General features: G+C 36.2%; 1 protein-coding gene across 2 annotated transcripts in view; it reads right to left on the bottom strand.

Moving 5' to 3' along the window:
• PPP1R9A (protein phosphatase 1 regulatory subunit 9A) overlaps nt 1-20,318 on the bottom strand; it is a 99,296-nt gene that overhangs the window by 52,654 nt on the left and 26,324 nt on the right. For both annotated transcript variants that reach the window (XM_014060119.2, XM_014060120.2), the window contains exons 3-4: nt 5,309-5,441; nt 1,787-1,907 (exon numbers count right to left, since the gene is read on the bottom strand). In XM_014060119.2, coding sequence (XP_013915594.2) covers nt 1,787-1,907; nt 5,309-5,441 — 254 coding nt within the window. The remainder of the gene's footprint in view (nt 1-1,786; nt 1,908-5,308; nt 5,442-20,318) is intronic.

Raw genomic sequence — 20,318 nt, 5'->3', positions numbered from 1 at the left:
CTCCGTATCCACTGAAACCTTTCGTATCAAAGAGTCTTTGCTACAAAAGGAAATCTCTCTTCAGTTGTAACTGATTATTTCTTTAAGTGATTAAGAGATGGGGAGAGTAAGAACTTAAAATCCAAGCTCCTCACCACTCAACTCACAATCTGACTGCAGAAAAATTTCTGCAGTTTAGCTAGAAGGAACTGCTGTCCAGAACCCATGTGGGTCTCTAGATGTCCCTTCGATCCAGGGAGATAAAAGGCAAGCAGAAATCACCTTCCAACTGATGTTCAAAGGCTGTAGCAGCTCTCCTCACTTTTGGGGACAAACAGACTGTCATTCCCACTGGAAGCAACTCTCAAAAGGCAGCCATCCTAATAGGTATAGTACTGCTCCATATATTCACCCACAACACAATCCATTTCATTGGGTTAATCCAGTGAATATCCCCTTTCCCTTTAAAGATGCATACACAACTACATGCACAGATAGCATCTTGAGCCATTAATAGAAATGGAGAGCTTAAAACTTCACTGCACTATACTTTCCTATTTGGCATAGGCTATTTTCAGAACAGAGAATGGGGCCTGGGGGACATGAGGACTCCTCCAACACCCCTAATGGCATTTCATGCTATTTGCACGTACAGTAACAATTCATAGTTGGAAGAAAAACTGCAATCTACTTACCTTTTCCAAAGTCTACCCATAGGAAGGTTGTAGAGCTGATAGACTGTGTACTACTTTTATTCCTGTAACTGCATTTACTAAATATAATATTTCATTGGGAAACATACCAGATATATATATAAAAGATATATAAAAGCATTTCAAAGCTGTTACATTCTGGGTTTCTTGCTCCCATGATTCCAGTCTACTGGGGGTGTCAAATTCATCTGAGAAGGTGGAGAGTCAGCATCTTAATTTTCATTTCTAAACTGACTCTTTGTATAAATTCTTGTGCATAATACAAAAGCTTTGTGTTACTTCTTCCTTAATGGGAAAATTTGTTGGCAACTGATATGAACTATCTGAATAGTCTTCCAAATGACATTCTAAGTCTTGACTAACTATATTTCTTTTTACATTTTTAGACTTAATTAATTCTTTGTGATCTGTTTATATCCAAACCTTTGATACCCTGAACATAGTGTCAGTACATTATTTTGTGTTTGATAATAAGTTTCCCTTCTCCTTTTTATAATTACCCAGTGTTCCATCAATGTTCATTCTTGAATTTTTCTGTTTATATGATTTATTATTGATCTCCAAATTCTATCACATGGATTAATTTAGAAACAACCAATCATAGTTTTAGTTTGCCTACAGATCTAGGGTAACTTTAGGATAAAAAGAATTAAATGCTTGATAGAGAAATAAGTATTTCCTCAATGGTTCTCATCACTGATTTCAGTTTACTATATACTGAAAGGTAAATGTTATGTGAAATTAAAATGGAAACTTTTTAAAGATATACTTCTTACTAATGTTAGCTTGTCTGATGATACCGTATTTTTTTTAAAATGCTGTAATGAAAGTTAAGACACTCAAATGTATGTTTAATTTTTAGATGTTTACACTTCAATATGATTGTAATTTTCAGCATGAAGAGTCAAAATAAAACAAAATGTGATGTTAGGTCTTTTGACAAACCACAGAATTTATAAATACTCACTTTCAATGAAAACACACACTTTTGCTTATTATTTATAGGCTCCTGTAAGTTTGTAATTTTTAGAAGTGTATACCATAATACATTTTAATTTTTAGTGATACTTGAAACAATGGTAATTCATATTTACCTCCCATCTTTTTCTGCTGGACCATCTGCTGTAATAGTTTTTATAAATATACCTAGTTTCTCATAACCTGTATCCATTCCAATTCCCATTCCAATAATAGAGATACCAAATCCTTGTTCATCTGAAAAACAAATTGAACATAAATATTTGTAGCTCAGGGTTGAATAGTGGAGTCCCTGGTGCTCTCTGAGCTTGGTGGTTTTCTTGCAGACATTTCATTAGAAAACTAGATAACATCTTCAGTGCTAGGTTATACCTATACACATACAATAGTGATTCTATGGATGGTCTTCCACCTGTGAATTTAACACTGCTCAATTTTTACTTTAACCCTATAAACCATTTACAATAAAATCCAGTATTCTAATACAGAATCCAGCAGCCAATTACCAAGATTTATAACTGTACATTGCGAGAATTGTTTCAGGAAAGTTAGCTTATTGCAAAGTATATATTTTTCATAGAAGTTGGTACAGGTATTTTTCAATTACACAAGAGTAACTATATCCTTAAGACTCTTTTGCAATCTCAAAGAACCCAGTAATTGTTTGCTTGCATTCGAGTCTTCCTCATTATATATATCATCATTGATCTCTCTGGGAATGAAGAATGAATATGTGCCATCAAGTTAGTGTCAACACTTAAGATTTTCTCTAAAACAAGTTGTCCCAATTTGGTCCTTCAGCTCTTCCAATGGCACACTCAATGCTGCTGTAATTGAATCCACTCATCTTGGTACTGGTTGTTCTCTATTGTATTTCCTTCCACTTTCCCTAGCATTATAGACCTATCTTAAAAACTCCTGGCAATATTGCCTATATGTAGTCTTACACCTAGATATATTTAGTAATAAGGCCACATTAGGATTGAGAGTATTTTTTTAGAGATCTGCAGTTATCTATAAAATTGGTTTGCAGCAGAATAAATGAGATAGGAGAACTAAGTAAAAGTAGTCCCTTAAAAATAGAGAAAAATAAAAGGTTGGCATATAAGTGTTACAAAAGAAGTGAAGAAGAAAAAGGAATGGAAAAATGGAGCACAATGGCAAATGATTGTTACTAGGATGGCAGACAGTGTTCTGGTGGCAAGGTAACTAATTTGTTATGTATTTAATTAGATTTATACTGTGCTTTTCCTCTAGAAGCCCCGGATAGTATATCACTCGTCTGGTCTGTCAGGTAACTCATTCACTCTATTTTTAAATTTTATTTAAACAAACACTTTTAAAAAGTGGGGTTGAAATTGTAGTGGAGCGACTCTGCACCTTTGTTGATGATAAAACATTCACACTTGTTAGAGATGGAACTTCACAGAAGATTTTGAACTGAAATAGTGTTGAGTTGATACTTTCCCTGCCTCATTTTAAACATTTTAACTGCCCCTTTCTATACCAACTTTGAACTTTGGGTGTTGGTCAATCCATACTTGAGAGACCGCCTACTGCCAATTACCTCCACTAGACCGATACGATCGCATAGATTAGGCCTCCTCCGAATTCCATCATCTAGCCAGACTGGCAACTACCCGGAGGAGAGCCTTCTCGGTGGCTGCTCCAACCCTCTGGAACGAACTCCCCGTAGAGATTCGGACCCTCACCACCCTCCAGTCCCTCCGTGCCGCCTTAAAGATCTGGCTGTCCCGGCTGGCCTGGGGTTAAGATTCTAACCCCACTCGAATTGTGTGACTGTTGCGTTTTTAATAATGATATATTGTCTGTATGTTAGAAATAGTTTGTCCTCCCCCCCCCCTTTTTTTGAACTGTGAGCCGCCCTGAGTCCCCCCAGGGAAAAGGGCGGCATACAAATAAAGGGAAATACAAATACAAATGTAGACAAAGAAGTAGACTTACATGGCCACCCATATTACTGGACAGTGCACAATGACACAATAAAGCATAAAATATAACCATTGAACCAACACTAAAATAATTCCTAGTAATGCAAAACAAAATTTGCCTGCATCCGAACTTACTGTGAGGAAATGAAATACCAAATAAGGAGGCGGCCTTTCCAAGAAGCAAGGAAACAGCTCAGCATGGAATCTTTGGTATGAAGGAAAAGAGCCAGAGCGAACACCCCCAATCTTTCATAGGATATATCTATGCAAATTTATGCTTTAGTCTGGCAAGATTCCCATCTACAGGAGAGCAACAATGAAGAAACTGTTCTGGAGTAACTTTTTGTGCCATTTTTGATTCCTTGCCCTGACAATTACAACCTCTTTTTGGCCCAATACTTTGGGCAAGACTTACACACCAAGGTTTTCCAGAAGGTCAAAAGAATGAGAACCTTCCTTGATCTCAAAGGGGCAGCTCTTTTACAGGGCAGGAGCAACTCTGGAGAAGACATGCTTTCTAAGTCTTACTAGATGAAAGCTGTTCTTTCTGAGCTGAGGTGGCGCAGTGGTTAAATGCAGCACTGCAGGCTACTTCAGCTGACTGCAGTTCTGCAGTTCGGCTGTTCAAATCTCACCGGCTAAGGGCTGACTCAGCCTTCCATCCTTCCGAGGTGGGTAAAATGAGAACCCGGATTGTTGCTGGGGGCAATATGCTGACTCTGTAAACCGCTTAGAAAGGGCTGAAAGCCCTACGAAGCGGTATATAAGTCTAACTGCTATTGCTATTGCTATTGTTCTCTATTAGAACAGTGGCTGACAGACTGAGGCAAGACGACTTTAAAGGCTAACATATTTATTCAGCTCTAACATAACAAGGCTAACAAGGTGACTGCTCAGCTAACAACAACAGCTGAATTCCATCCAACAGCTCTTTTATACTGAGCTGTCAGATGACCAGCCACTCACAACACATCTTCATTTCTTCAGCTTCTACTAGGGGAGTGGACCAGAGAGAAGACAGGACACAACAAAACCATTTATGGAAAGTGTCCTGTTGTACACTCTCTCCATAAAACATAGTGGAACAAGCAGATACGTTTAGGGAGAAATTCCTAATTCTAAAGTACAGACATTTTAAAATATATTATCTTCCAGAAAGTAGAAAGTGGAAAGCACTTGCCTTAGTTCTTCTGATTTCCTTCCTGGAAATGGAAATTCAAACATGGGGCTTAAAGCCCGACATTTTTACAAAGATTCACTAGTGTCTCAGTGGTTATCTTATCATCGTTCAATAATTTATAATGTTTGGGATGCATACTAACTAATATCCATCTCTTTATTTTAACATATTTAATTTGTTAACAGTATATACATTAAATTATTTTTCTCAAATTGTATCTCAAAGTTTTCATAATACTGTAGTCAGTTAAGCTTCTTAAAAATTTCACTGATGCCAATGAGTTTTAAGTGCTGTGTGTGCAGGATTAAAATTCATATGAATTAACTCTCTTGCAAAAATGGAAAACTCATGAAATTATGTCTATAAATTATATTATTGATTACTTATTATAGATTCAAGGAGTTAATTTTTGAATCCAAATGCCATTTTTTTAAGGGCATATCGGAGCAGAACTTCATATATTAGACAATTCAACTCTTATCCTATGACAATTAAAGAATATATACCTTTTTCGATGTCTACTGGGAAAACATCCAACTTTTCCACACGTTTTTCTAATTCATACTCAGCTGATGATAATATTGGATCAACTGTTTCATTTTTTCGGTCGTATTCTTCATCAGAGTATGTATTGAAAACCTGAAAAGATATTGTAATCAAAGTCAGTTAAATTCAAAGAATCCTATTAAACTAGGAGAAAATGACTATTTCCATGAAGTGTTTGGAACTCATCAAAGATTTAGTTTCTATTATTAAAAATACCATAGTAGACCAAATATTATTTTGTTAAACGTCCTCTAATGAAAATAATGATAAGTAAAATTGAATCATCTAAATCTATTTATAGGCTAAGATGCTTTATTAATGAAGCAAATCTTTATCATTCATTCATATGGAGTTCAAATTCTAAAAATGACAAAATATAAAATAAGTGTATTTGAGGGAGAAAGGCATGGAAGCTGCAAGGGACACCCAGAGCCAGTCAGAGTTTTATTATTTCTACCCCTTCAAAATAGGTCATGTTAGGAATCAGACACCACAATGCTGGAATTATGAAACACAAGAGGCTTTCCTAAGAAATATAGAAAGTGTACTCAGAATAAGCATCCAACAATTGTAATAGCACTTTAATAGAAAATATTTATTTTAACAGCATAACTATTAAAATAATTTCAATTTTCTCATTTATTTGAATTAATTTGACAGTTGTTTGAGTATAAATTAAGTGTTTTATTTGTATAACAAAATGGAGAATATAATCCCATTTTATTCTGTTGAATTTATTATGTACTGATTTTTGACAACACTAAAGATTTCCTCATTTAATCATAGCAAGACCATACTTGTCTTGCAAGAAATAAAAGTCTTTGTATTTTGTTTAATAGAAGCAATAAAAGGAAAAGAAGCTAGTGTTTTAAAATTCTTAATGAAATCAACATAACTGATTAAAGTGCTAATTTTATTGCATGCATCCAAGAAAGAAAAATCTTTTCCTTCTGCAAAATTGATCAGTTTGCTGAAAAAGTTTGTGTTTGTTTCATCTACATGCTAACTGGGACTCAGATATGTATTCCAGAATGAAAAAAATGCTTTAAATATTAATTATACTTTTCAATAATAGATCAATAAACTGAAATGTTATGTAAACTATTACTTTAATATTTGAATCCATTGTATACTTGTTAACTTGACACACATCTTAGGCATTTAAAGTACATATTGGAAATAATCAGTTTGTAAAGGTTAAGAAAATAGGAGGGAGAAAATTCTGCCTTTGGCAAGCCTTGTTGTCACGGAAACAGATGAGTATGCTGTACCATTTTATGGTTATCTCCAAAAGAGCATCAACATGATCCTGAAAAGGAGGAAGATTAGGACATCTTGCTTTAAATGCAGATGATTTAGCTTGCTTTGATTTTGGGTTTGGTCTTTCATTTATTTGGAATAGCAAAACAATGATTGCACACAAACAGTTTTTGCTGGATTTATTCCCAACGATACAAGATTTATAGTGCAGTCCTATAGAACTATCTACAAAAATTAAGATCCTCAGAATCAATACATCCTTTTTCTAGGTAAGGTACAAAAAGGAAGTTGTTACTGATTACTCCATACATGTTTATATTTTGGATGTTTAAAAATCCATTTCAATCCAAGCAGGACCAATCTTTGGCATGAAAGGTCTTTTACCAAGAAGGGAAAGAGAGAACTCTATTCATTTTCTTTGATCTCTTGACAGCTCTCAGGGGCTTTTTGAACTCTCAGCTGTAATTATCATATATAGAAAGTACAAAATACCATTTCCTATAAGGAATAACTATTCCGAAGACCTGTGGGGAATGGTGTCTTTTCTACTAAATGTTTCTTGCTTTAGTTCCAGAAGATTGTGAACAGGAAGGTAGTAGAGACCACACTAGAAAATTAGCAATCATCCTGTTTGTCTCTTCTCTGCCTCCATTGAATCACTTACGGCAAATTCTCTTGTCTGTTTACTAACCTTTTCCATGCCTTTACAATAGACAACCCTCTCTCATATCTACAGGCCAGAACTCTAGTTTGATTTTTCAATGTAATAAAAACATTTTATGACTTTAGAGAAAATTACAGGTGGAAAGTCAATGATGCTAATGGTTAGCCACAAAGTTGTTTTCGAGTCTGGTGACCACCTAGAGATGAAATGTGACTTAAACTATATTTATGTACTAAGCTGCAATTTATATTACAGCAAGTCTATCCCATTCAAATACATAAGAATGTGACTCACCCCGACCTCCCTAGGGGAGGAGTGGAGGGCACTGACTTATTATCCAATTTTATCTATATTATAACTATGAATATAACAGCCTTTTTCCTTATATTACACATAATTTAATGTTTGCTGTTATGTGTGAGTTGCAAATAACAATTTAAAAATCAATTTAAGCAAAGATTTAAGTGTGACAATATGTAGGCCTGAACTGATCTTCAGCAGCATGATTAAACCAATTCTCTTTAAGCTAATAATCATTTATACTGACTCGAAACAAGAACATTTTTCTACCTACTATAAAGGGCAAAAGATTCAGCATCCAGCAAGGACTGTATTTTTCGAATAAACACTCAAATTCAGTTAAAACAAAATAGCAGCACTTAGACTTATATACCACTTCATAGTGATTTTATAGCTCTCTCTAAACAGTTTACAGTGTCAACATATTGCCCCCAACAATCTGGGTCCTCATTTTACCCACCTCAGAAGGATGGAAGGCTGAGTCAACCTTGAGCCGATAAGATTTGAACTGTTGAATTGCAGCTAACAGTCAGCTGTAGCATGCAGTACTGCACTCTAACCACTGTGCTACCACGGCTCATACAAAAAATTGTGAACTTCTATTAACTTTCATGAGTTTTTATGTTATGCTATTTTTACACACACATGCACATTTACAAACATAATGCCAATAAATAAATAAATAAATGCAATAAAATAAAATATTTTTGTAGTATAGTCAAAATAGCACAGCTAGTTTCTTCAGGAAATAGCTCTTTTTGTAAGAAATCTTAAAATGCCAGGTGAATAATTGCTAATTTTTACAAGTAGATTTAGTTCAATTGCACCTGCAGGAGGCCATTCTAATGGACTTAAAAGCATTTTATTCCTCCTAATTAAGAGTTTCATAATCTTGCTCTTTTTTATGTTAGCACAATGACTAATACGCTAACAAGATGCAAAACTTAATTTTTTTTATTTGTAAATTCAATAGAAATCAGTGCTTCAAAAATCAGAAAGCTTTCTATTTTAAGCACATTCTAGCTCAGTGGTCAGCAACCCTCGGCTCTGGAGCCGCATCTGACTCTTTCATCCCTCTGCTGTCACCAGTCGGAGCCACAATTGATTGGTATTTCAGTTAGAACAGATAAAGGAAAAAGGATGTCACGCTAGGAGGAAACTCTATGGTGGAGGAAGTGGACTTCTGGTCAGCTCCACAATTGAAATGGGGAGCTTATGGGTAGGACCTTTGTGGCTCTTTGAGTGTTTAAGGTTGCTGACCCCTGGTGTAGCTTCATAATGGCTCCAAGGGTAACAAGCAGGGCAAAAAAGGAAGTGATACAAGCCAAAAGTAGGAGTTCATCCAGGATAGGTTAACTGGTGTAGTTCCATCAGCTGCAAATATAATATAATGCAGGGAAAAAAGATGATTAGACAACAACTAGAAGGTCACAGCAGTGCATGAGAATGTAAGGTATCTAAACAAAGTGTAAGGTTTAAGTGTATTTTAAATCACATATCATATCAAAGAGATAATAGTAAGGGGAAAAATGGGAAATACAAGTTTCCAATAGTTACACATAACTGAGGATTTCCCTACTTTTATTATTTTCATTATTTTTAGGAAAAGTAATCACAAGTCAAGCTACAAACTAAAATGCTGAATAACTGCTCTGTTCATGCTGCCATTATAGATAATCAGCATTTCATCTTATTTTCTTATTTTGAAAATTAAATGATACTGAAAATGCAAAATTAAGAATCCATTCTAGAATTGCTGAATATGTTTAATTTTGGCAAGCAATTACATTAAAAAGCACACTAACGTTAAAATAATTCTCAAGCAAAAACTTGCATTTCTATACTTCGTACTGAAAATCTCTAGGGATGAATTAGTATGATCACATTTTCAGCACAGAGATAAAATATAGAAACATGAAAGAGGTAAAATAGTTATATAAACATAGAATATGAAAACAAAGGCTCACATAACAAATCTTTGCTATACTTTTGGTACTAGTTAATTGTCCAGTCTCTAGTTTTATTGAGAGAAAAAAGAAACATAAACATCAGAATTCTTTCGTGAACAAGACATAGTTGAGAATGAACTAAAAAGTAAAAAATATTCAAAGGGCATAGAGATAGTCTTCAATTTACATTTGTTTAATAACTGTTTGAAGTTACAATAGCCCTGAAAAAGTGACATGACTGATTTTCACACGTATAACCACTGCAGTATACCTATGATTAATATTTGGGCACTTGGCAACTGACATATTTATTATTACAGATCACATGATCCCAGGGTCATATGATCACTATTTGTAACTTTCCCAGCCAGCTTCTGACAAGCAAAGTCAATGATGGAAGCCAGATTAATGACAGCATGATTCATTTAACAACTGTGGAGGAAAAGTTTGAAAAATGAAGCACAACTCACTGAACAACTACCTTGCTTGGGGATGGAAATTTTGGGCTAAATTGTGGTTGTAAGTCAAGGACTGCTTGTACACAACCTAGTGCAGAAGTCTTTGAACTATTTCCTCAACTTTATTTTCTTTCAGACACATCAAATTAGAGTTCCCATAATTCCAAGACAAACAGGTTTGGGATATGATGGCCAAAATTTGCAGATTTATGTCTAATTAGTCATGTTGAAAATTGAAAGAAAAGTTAAATCTCATAAATATATGCGTAATATTCTGTCAAATAATGTGTTATTTGACTTATAAGAAGCGTGCACTTATTAAGAGAAGATTAGTCCTGTCAAAAATATTTCTGTATAAGAAATATATATAAATATATCTGCATATTGTGGTTCATTCACCCACATTTCTTCCCCAATGAGTCAACATTATCTGTATAATTCCTAAAGTTAAAAAAAAATGGGTGGATGACTCAGAGCATATGCGTGTATTTCTGGATATAAGACAGCAAATACATATACAGAGCTCGTTAGACTAAGGTAATTAAGAAAACACCTTCTTAGAAAGTGTGATTCATTAAAGGCTAAATGTAAAACTACTGAACAAAAAAAGAAGGTCGACACTTATAATTCTGGATGACCTACAGAAATAATCATTACGTTGGCTATGATTTCATGCCCCTAATTTATGAAAACAATGTTTTATTCAAACATAACAAGGGATTCCTTCCACAACGATATTTTCAAAAGATTTGCAAAACAAGCATAAAAAACAAAAGGAAAAAACGTGAAACATCACCTAGAAGAGCACATTAAGAATGTTTGATGTTTCATCAATTATAAACCAGATTTACTCTTTATAAGCCATAGCAATTAACTAATTGTAAATCATAATTATTGTTTGAAATGTCAACTAAATCAAACATTTTATTTTATTGCTTTTCTCACACAAAAAGAGCAAAGGCTTCTTGAGCTAGAAGTAGTCTTCTACCATATTAGACTTTAAAAGAGTTAATAAACCCTACAGTTTATGCATTGCAGTAAAATATCTTAATTCTTAGTTTGCATGCTTGATTATTTCTTTAAAAGCATAGACTTTAAAAGCATAGCCAGGGTCTTGAGGCTGTTAGAGACTGGATGGGGGTTAACAAGCTTGTGCTCAATCCAGAAAAGACCGAGTGGCTGTTGTGCTTCCCTCCCATGAATTGGCCAAGTGCTCCATCTCTCAGGCTGGGGGGTCAAATTGTACGCCCCTCAGATAGGGTTCGCAACTTGGGAGTGCTCCTGGACCCTCAGCTGACTTTTGAACACCATTTGTCAGCTGTAACCAGGGGGGCATTTGCCCAGGTTCGCCTGGTGCACCAGTTGCGTCCCTACCTGAACCGGGAGGCCCTCACAACAGTCACTCGTGCCCTTGTGACCTCTAGGCTGGAGTACTGCAATGTGCTCTACATGGGGCTGCCCTTGAAGAGTATTCGGTGACTTCAGCTGGTCCAGAATGCGGCTGCACTTCGATCCACCCACGTAACACCTATCCTCCGCGAGCTGCACTGGCTGCCTGTTGATCTCTGGGTGCGCTTCAAGGTGCTACTTGTCACCTACAAAGCCCTCCATGGTATTGGATCTGGGTACTTGAGAGACCGCCTACTGCCAATTACCTCCACTAGACCGATAAGATCGCATAGATTAAGCCTCCTCCGAATTCCATCAGCCAGCCAGTGTAGACTGGCAACTACCAGGAGGAGAGCCTTCTCGGTGGCCGCTCCGACCCTCTGGAACGAACTCCCCATGGAGATCCGGACCCTCACCACCCTCCAGACCTTCCGCGCCCCCTTAAAATCTGGCTGTCCCAGCTGGCCTGGGGTTAAAGACTCTAACCCCCACTCGAATTATGTGACTGTTGAGTTCTTAAATGATGTAGTGCCTTTATGTTGTAAATTGTTTGTCCTTCCCCCCCCTTTGAACTTTGAGCCGCCCTGAGTCCCCCCAGAGAAAAGGGCAGCATACAAATAAAGTGAAACTAAACTAAACTAAACTAAACTTCAATTAAAAGTAAAATAAATTTCCTTTAAAAATGTGATACAAGTTGATAGATATTAGGACGGGAATAAGAAAATTATATATGTAACATAAACAATAACCTTTTTATACTATTCAGGTTTGTTTTAGGACCAAAGAAAAAAACTTTTTAAAAAAAAATCCCATTTAAAATTACCATCATCTCAGCTAGAAAAGAACTCCAATGTAGAGCTGGAAATGTAGTAGCAGAGGATGGGTGTATATATATATATATTTGTGGCAGGATAAAAGAAAGAAGATATATATATATCTTCTTTCTTTTATCCTGCCACAAAATTTCCCAGGCAACATAACTACTGGTAGGTTTCTGCTCCCAAAACTGGCCTAGATTCTGAAGGAAATACCTGCCAGTAGGATTAAACGCATTTCTATATTTCACCGCAAATCTGATCAGTGATCTAATCTAATCTACTAATATAATTCCAACAAAGTGGAAATTTAATAGTGTTTGATAAAATCTGTTTATATTTTTTTGCAGTATTATTGTAGCATGGTTAAGAAATGAGGATATTTTATTTATTTTCATTTATTTATATTTCACATTTCTGAACCAATTATTTCCCTCAAAGAGAGATTCTTTGTAATTCTTAGTTATAAACAACTATGTCTTCAGAAGCATCAAATCCAATAACAACTGGATTAACCTGATTTGTAAAAGTGTCTTTGTTACAACATTACAATATTGCTAAGCAAACTTTCTCATAAATTTCTTCAGAAAGAAAAGCATTTCTTCAGAAAAAGGAATCCGGAGTAGAAAGGAAGGTAGAAAGAGTGGTGAAAAAAACTGAAAAACAGTTCTAAGGAAACCATGAATAAAATAGATATGGTACACAGATAATTTTCCTAATGGTTGGAGAGGGAGAGGGAGAGGGAGAGGGAGAGGGAGAGGGAGAGAGAGAGAGAGAGAGAGAGAGAGAGAGAGAGAGTTTGTGTGTGTATTTTAAGACAAATATTTAAGACTATTATTTAACAAAATATTTAAATACAAATATTTAACAGTGTGTAGGTCAACTGTATCACAGTATAAAAAGCTACACTTCATCAGTATGGATTATTCTAAAGCAGGGATGTCAAAACTCATGGCCTGTGGGCTGGATGTGTCATGCGCTGGCCACCTCACCCCCATTTTAGCGAAGGGGGAAAAAGTCACAATATGTTACATGATAATAATGTGATACTGCGAGTTTGACTGTTTTAAAGCCAACCTAAAACACATTTATAAAACTGCTGATAGGGATCTTTTAGTGAAAAGTTAACAATTGAAACTTTTTAAAAGTAAATCAAATGGTTCCGTTAATGATTTTGGAACTGAAACTTCTTAAAACAGCAGTCTCCTACTCAGCATTACTCGTCCATTCACTATAGGAACAGTAAGAACGTATATTTCCTACTTACTACCTTACTCAGAGATTGGTTCAACTCCCATAATGTCTAGCTAGCAGGACTCAAGTGCCTTTAACTGGTTGAGCACATTTTCATTGAGGGTCATTAAGAATTAATTATTTCTCCCAAATCCATTTCAAAAGAAACCATAAAAAAAGGAAAAGAAACATAGATGCCCATGAAAGAAACAAATACTACACATAAAATAGTCCAGTGACAGTGAACCTTTTTGGCACCGAGAGCCTAAAAGGTCACACAGAAACGATGGGTGTGTCTGTGCTAGTTGATGCCGCACTCCAGAAAAGACAAAATTCTGGGTTCTGGTGCACATGTGCACCTGACAATCAGCTGGCCAGTGTGCATGCGCACACTGGTTTTCAGAACTTCCATGCACAAAAAGGACAGCTGATCGTTGTCTGTGTATGTGCACCAGAAACCCAGAAGACAAACAGGCAAGGCCGCATGTGTCGGGTGACATGGCTTCATGTGCTACTTTGGGCACACATGCCATAGGTTCGTCATCATGGGAACAGCCCAAGCACACGGTCAGTTGCCTCTTGAAAAAGCATCTTTGGGACATTTTGGTGAGAGAGAGAAGTGCCATGAGGACTGGCTCCAGCATGAGACCAAAAGCTTGGAAGTCTAAACCTTTGCTCCTGGTGACTGACTCATATTGGATTGCTCAACATTAACCTGGGACAAATAATGAAATATGTGTGGGTTCATTATACAAATACTATAACTTGTGTACCCAGGGAAGAGATTGGGATGCAAGTAGGTAAACATGATACTTGTGTAATGATGACACAACTCATCAGTTTTACATCACTGTGGTTTACTGCATAATCCACTGAAGTGAAAAATGGAAAAAGAGTGAAGGTAACATCGAGCAATTAATCCCTGAACACTTGGAAAACAAAATGCAACAATTTGGGCAGAGAGAAGTTTTGCATACTTTAATCTTTCAGATGTTAGTTGAACAGTCCCTAGGTGACTATGTGCCAAATATGTTCCAGTGCGATTTTTTTCAAACTTGGCAATTTTTAAAGGGTGTGGATTTCAATTTCCAAAATTCTAGAAGTCCACAACTCCCAGAAGTCCTCACATCTTAAGCTTGGCAAGTTTGAAAAACGTTATTCTAGTGGATCCTGTATTGAGCAAAGGATTTAACTAGATGATCTCTAATAGATCTTACCACTATACTATATTTATGGGAAAATAATGCTTTGCTTTTCTGTGTTAAAGACATAAATTTCTAAACTCTGTTAAAAGAACAGTATCTTCCTTTTGATAATCTTACAGAGTTAAGTGAAACAAATGCTTACCAGATTAAAAGAAAGGTTAACAATGGAACAAAATGTGTGGCATCTATATTGGCTACTCTTAGAATTCCTTAATATCCACTTGATATGTTTAAAATGCCACTAGGTGTCTCTAAGCCATAGAATAACACTTCTAGTCTCAAGGAGAGGACGGCGAATGCTGGCTGGGGAATTCTGGGAGTTGAAGTCCGGACATCTTCAAGTTGCCAAGGTTGAGAAACACTGGTCTAGACTAACAATTATTTTAAAAAGTAATTCTGATACCAGTTTGACTTGGGGGGCTCAACATGACCAGGAGATATAAATGAAGTAAAAGTGAAGTAAAAATTGAAATAATCCATAAACAAATTGTTTTATTGCAGGCGTTTCCCAATTATGGTATAGTTATCTGTACAAAATAAAAATAATACAAAATTGCAGAAAGGGTTTTGATCTATTTATTGACGCAGCTACCTCCTAGTTCCACAAAGTCTCAGCCTGAAGAAGCAGACTTTATCATCTTTCTGATCTAGGATTTAAGACAGGGGTGAAATGCTACCAGTTTGGGCCAGTTCACCTGAAACAATTGTAAAAAATCCTACTGGTTCGCAGTTATTTAAAAAAAAAAAGTTCCTATGATCACTGGTGGCACAGCCAAAAACAAGGGGTAGGGGTTCCATTTTTTGCTCCCAACAGGCTCCCCTTAAGCCTGCTAGGCCAAAACTGGGGGGAAGTAAAAAAACAACAACAGGGGGGGTCTGTTTTTGCTCCCAGCAGGCTTCCCTGAGGCCTGCTAGGCCAAAAATGGGTGGTGAGGGTGCTGACAAAGAAAGAAGGAAAGAGAAAAAGAGAGAAATAGAGAAATAAATAAATAAAGAGAGAGAGAGAGAGAGAGGGAGAGAGAGAGAGAGAAATAAAAAAAGAAAGGGAGGGAGGGAAAAAGGAGAAGGAAGGAAGGACTACAAACTTGGCACTAGACGCAGCTTCAGACGATAATCGAGGGCTGGAAGGGACATGGCGATCATCTAGTCCAACCCTGTTCCAGCAGGACATTGTTAAAGTGAGTTTCTGTCTTTTGATTCTCCAGTTATATGACTACATAGTCACAAGACCCCACCAAGCCACGCCCTACCAAGCCACGCCCACAATACTGGTAATTAAAAAAAATAGATTTTACCACTGATTTAAGAGTCTCCACCTTTAAAGGTTAAATGTTTTCCCTTCTAAATCTGAATTAGCCCACAGCTAATTCACAGAGTCCTTATTTAACTCTACCTGCCTCAGTAACCATTTTAACTTACTATATTTTTTGGAGTATAAGACACACCTTTTCCCCCCCTAAAAGAGGGTGAAAATTTGGGTGCATCTTATACACTGAGTGTAGCCCCGCCCACTCACCAGCCCCAACCTTTCGCCTCTGCCTCCCAGCAATTTACCTCCTTGCAGCAAATGGCTTGTGGAGGGTATGGCAATTCCTGCAGCCTGAAACAGCTGATCATCCAAAAGGCCATGGTGAAATTGAAAGTGAAATGGGCTGTTTGCTGTAAGGAGGTAAGTCATTAACTATAAATGCTTATAGAAGGTTCAAATTATTAAATTTATTTTTTAAAGACTGCTTTATTATTGTTCTAGACAACCTAGCCAAATGAAGAAGCTTTTTAAGAGCTTTAAGAGCCAAGGTGGCGCAGTGGTTAAATGCAGCACTGCAGGCTACTGCTAGATCAGCAGGTCAGCAGTTCAAATCTCACCGGCTCAGGGTTGACTCAGCCTTCGATCCTTCCGAGGTGGGTAAAATGAGGACCCAGATTGTTGGGGGCAATATGCTGACTCTCTGTAAACCGCTTAGAGAGGCCTGAAAGGCCTATGAAGCGGTATATAAGTCTACTGCTATTGCTATTGCTATTTTAAAATAAATGCTTGATCTGAAGAGGCCCAGTGCTATTGTACCTTCTTTTAAAGAGCAGAGAATAATGTATACTTCCAGAAAGCCACATCAATTTTAACAGCATCTGTATAAGTATAGTCTGAAATGTAACGTCACAAATATTGTATGTCATATTTGCTGTTTGCTGCAAGGAGTCAAATTTCTGGGAGGCAGCTTTCATCCCAAAAAGCTAAGTGTGTCTTATACTTTAGAGTGTCTTATACTCCTAAAAATAAGGTAGAATGGTACTGAAGGAGGACTTGCCGTGACTGCAGTATTTCTGTTGACAGACGATTGCAATCCACGTAACTGACCTGCAATTATGATGCTTCTGGTGTCCTAAGGTCACGTGGTTGCCATTTGCAATTTCACTGCCAACTTCTAACACGCAAAATCAATGGAAAAGCCAGCAGGAGGTTGCAAAAGGTGAACACCTAACATCACCCCTAACGAATGTGCAGGATTAACTTAATGACAGCAACCTAGGAAGTCAGCAATCTGTGACATTATGCTTTACTATATTGCTAAGCGACGGGCTTGCCCATTCCAATTATTATCATTAAGCAAAGGCAACCTGTAAAAAGACAGTAGTAATATATGAACAACAATTTCAGTTCAGTCCTACATAGGACTAAACAAAAGATTCACTGAACATCATAATTTGTTTATAAGACATAGATTAAAAATAAATAGCATACTAGCCTTTGCTGTTATATACCAAGTACTGAAAAACTCAGAAATCAGAAAACTGACAATTATATTTCCTTAGTGATTAGTGCAGCATTTATATTTAGCATACACTAATAAAACTTATAAAAAAAATAAAATATTAAATACCCTGCATGACAGCAACACAACTGAGGTTAAACAAAGAGACTCATTTAATACAACTGAAAAACGGAGGAATAAATGTGTGAAGACTTCAAACCCCCCCTTCCCTCTGCACATGCCGTTTGTCCTAGAAAGCCTGATAAATCCGAAGACATGATGCCGTCTCCAACAATCTGACATTTTAAACAACCGCTGACTTGCAGAGAATGTTTTTCTTTCATGAAATAAACTATTTCCTTTCGTTCACAGCTGGTTATCAGGGTTGAGGTCAGGTGTTGATTGAAAGAATAAAAGACCAGACTTCATAGGATGATATATTCCGTAGTTCCGCTGTCGGTGTCCTTACAACTGCATTAGAACTTTTATCTTTTTTGGATTTGGGCAATTAGTTTTGCTATACTGGGAGTTAAATTGCCCAGATGCTTAAGTTATTGAACTTGGATACAGGGCTGTAGGGCTATGTAGGAGATAGCAAATAATGAAACTGTATTGGAACAGTGTCAAAAATCCAGATTTGCCATTACTTCAAACACTTTATTAACATCCACAATCTTGATATAATTTTAATTTTACTATATTTAACAATTTGTTCTATGTTCCATTAAGCTTACTGCTTAATGACTAATATATTCAAAGGTTTATATTCTACATAGCAAATATTTTAAACACTACTGCTTCTAATTCAGAGTATCTATTCTTTAATGCAATCTAACTATTTGGATTGGCCAAAATGATATTCTTCCTAATATAAATCAGTGTTCATTATCCAATTAATTTTGGACACCGTTTTCCTAGTTCACTTCCATTTTTCCCCCAGAAAAATGGGTATTATTTGGAAAAGTTCTATTGCTTATAGCCACAATAATTTTCAACAATAGAAAAAAAAGGAACTGGTGTATTGTAGTATGTTTATCAGTAGAATTATAAAATACTATAAGAACAAAGGGATTAATTTTTGTTCATAAAAGAAGAGCATTCATTTTTTAGAAATGTTATCATTTTATTGAAGGCAGACTGTCAGATTTGCCAACTATTAGTAACACGGTAAGAAGGTAAGTTTTGGAGCATATGTTTCAATAGTTAAATGTTTAAAAAGAATAGTTAAATTTTATTCTTCTTTATTTTTCTGCTATTTGTCAAACTGCACACTCACTTTATTTTTCCAAAAAGTCAGATAAAGGTAAAGGATCCCGTCGCACATATGTGCTAGTTATTCCCTACTCTAGGTCTAGGGGGTGGGTGCTTATTTCTGTTTCAAAGCCGAAGAGCCAGCACTGTCTAAAGACATCACCGTGGTCTTGTGACCAGAATGACTAAACGCCAAAGGCACACGGAACACTGTTACCTTCCCACCCAAGGTGGTCCCTATTTTTGTACTTGCACTTTTACATGCTTTTGAATTGCTAGGTTGGCAGAAGCTGGGGCAAGTAACAGGACCTCACTACATTACACGGCGCTAGGAATTCGAACCACTGAACTGCTTACCTTTCTGATCAACAAGCTCAGCGTCTTAGTCACTGAGCCATTGTGTCCCTATCTTTTGCTAGTACATAGGCTTTTATTCCTAGAAAATAATTTTAAAGTTTATTTTGATCATTTAGGTATAGATATAAAAATGAAAAAATAATATTCCGAGCACCTAAACAATGAAAAGTTACTGTTTATTTAACAAGATTATTAAGAACAGATCCCAATACCCATTATTTCCAACCACTGTCAATGCAGATTGAGAAAGTTTATTCATAGTTTGGAAAAGAAGCCTTTTTCTCATTTGTATTTCTTAATGCATTGCTTTGAAGTTGTGACTGCCATACATAATATTTTTTTTCCCTTCTATTTCCATTACCTGGGAGGCTGGCCCTAAGCTTTACCAACACTAATGGCCTAAATTCATTCACCTAGCTTACCATGCAACAAACAAACACAACAACAAAATTCAGATTCAGTTTATTTAAAATGCAATCTTAATTATGAGGGCTCTGCACACTTTTGGAAATGAAAAGGAAGACATGCTTTGGTCCACATATGAACACAACACTTTCCTGCGGTTCACTTAAGCAGTCCAATTTCTTAAAGACTCATAAATCTGGAAAAAAAGTGCCCCTACTTTAGATGTCATCTTAATGTGTAGCTTCTTTAAAACAACCATTTATTTTTTTCTAGAATCAGAAGCCTCAAAATGGCAGCCTGCTTTCACAAATAGTAGGATGAGTGGTTCTGTCTACATGTGATCCAAACCATATCTTATTAAACATTTTTGAGGTAGTCCTCAATGTACAACCACAATTGAGCCGAAAATTTCTGTTGCTAAGTGAACTATTTTTATGAGTTGTGCCACATTTTATGACATTTTTGGCTATTTTTAAGTTAATCACTACAGTTGTTAAGTGAATCATTGATCATTACGTTAATCTGCCTTGCCTCATTGACTTTTCTTTCGTTTGGGAAGGTTGCAAGAGATGATCACATGACACCAGGAGAGTGCAACTGTCATAAATACATGCCAGTTGCCAAGTGTCACTGTTTTTAGTGCTGATGTACCTTTGAGATGTTCATAAATGAACGGTTGTAAGTTGAGGACTGTTTGTATAGTGTGCACAGCTCTAATAATAATAATAATAATAATAATAATAATAATAATAATAATAATAATAATAATAATAATGTATGTATCTGTACTTGCCTAAGGAATGTTAAAAACCTATCAATTTCAATTCAATATCCCCAATAAAGAAAAACGATACTTTCTGGATGCTTATTAAAATATTTGCAAGCTTCTAAACAAGTGTTTCCTTTCTACAAAAGCCTAATGTAATTGTCACAT

This window comes from Thamnophis sirtalis, unplaced genomic scaffold (assembly GCF_051295495.1).
Source record: "Thamnophis sirtalis isolate CommonGarterSnake01/CBP01778 unplaced genomic scaffold, rThaSir2_p1.2 scaffold_4, whole genome shotgun sequence".
Classification (NCBI taxonomy): Eukaryota; Metazoa; Chordata; class Lepidosauria; order Squamata; family Natricidae; genus Thamnophis; species Thamnophis sirtalis.
Note: the sequence above shows the minus strand (reverse complement) of the source record. Positions and strands in the feature narration are given on the sequence as shown.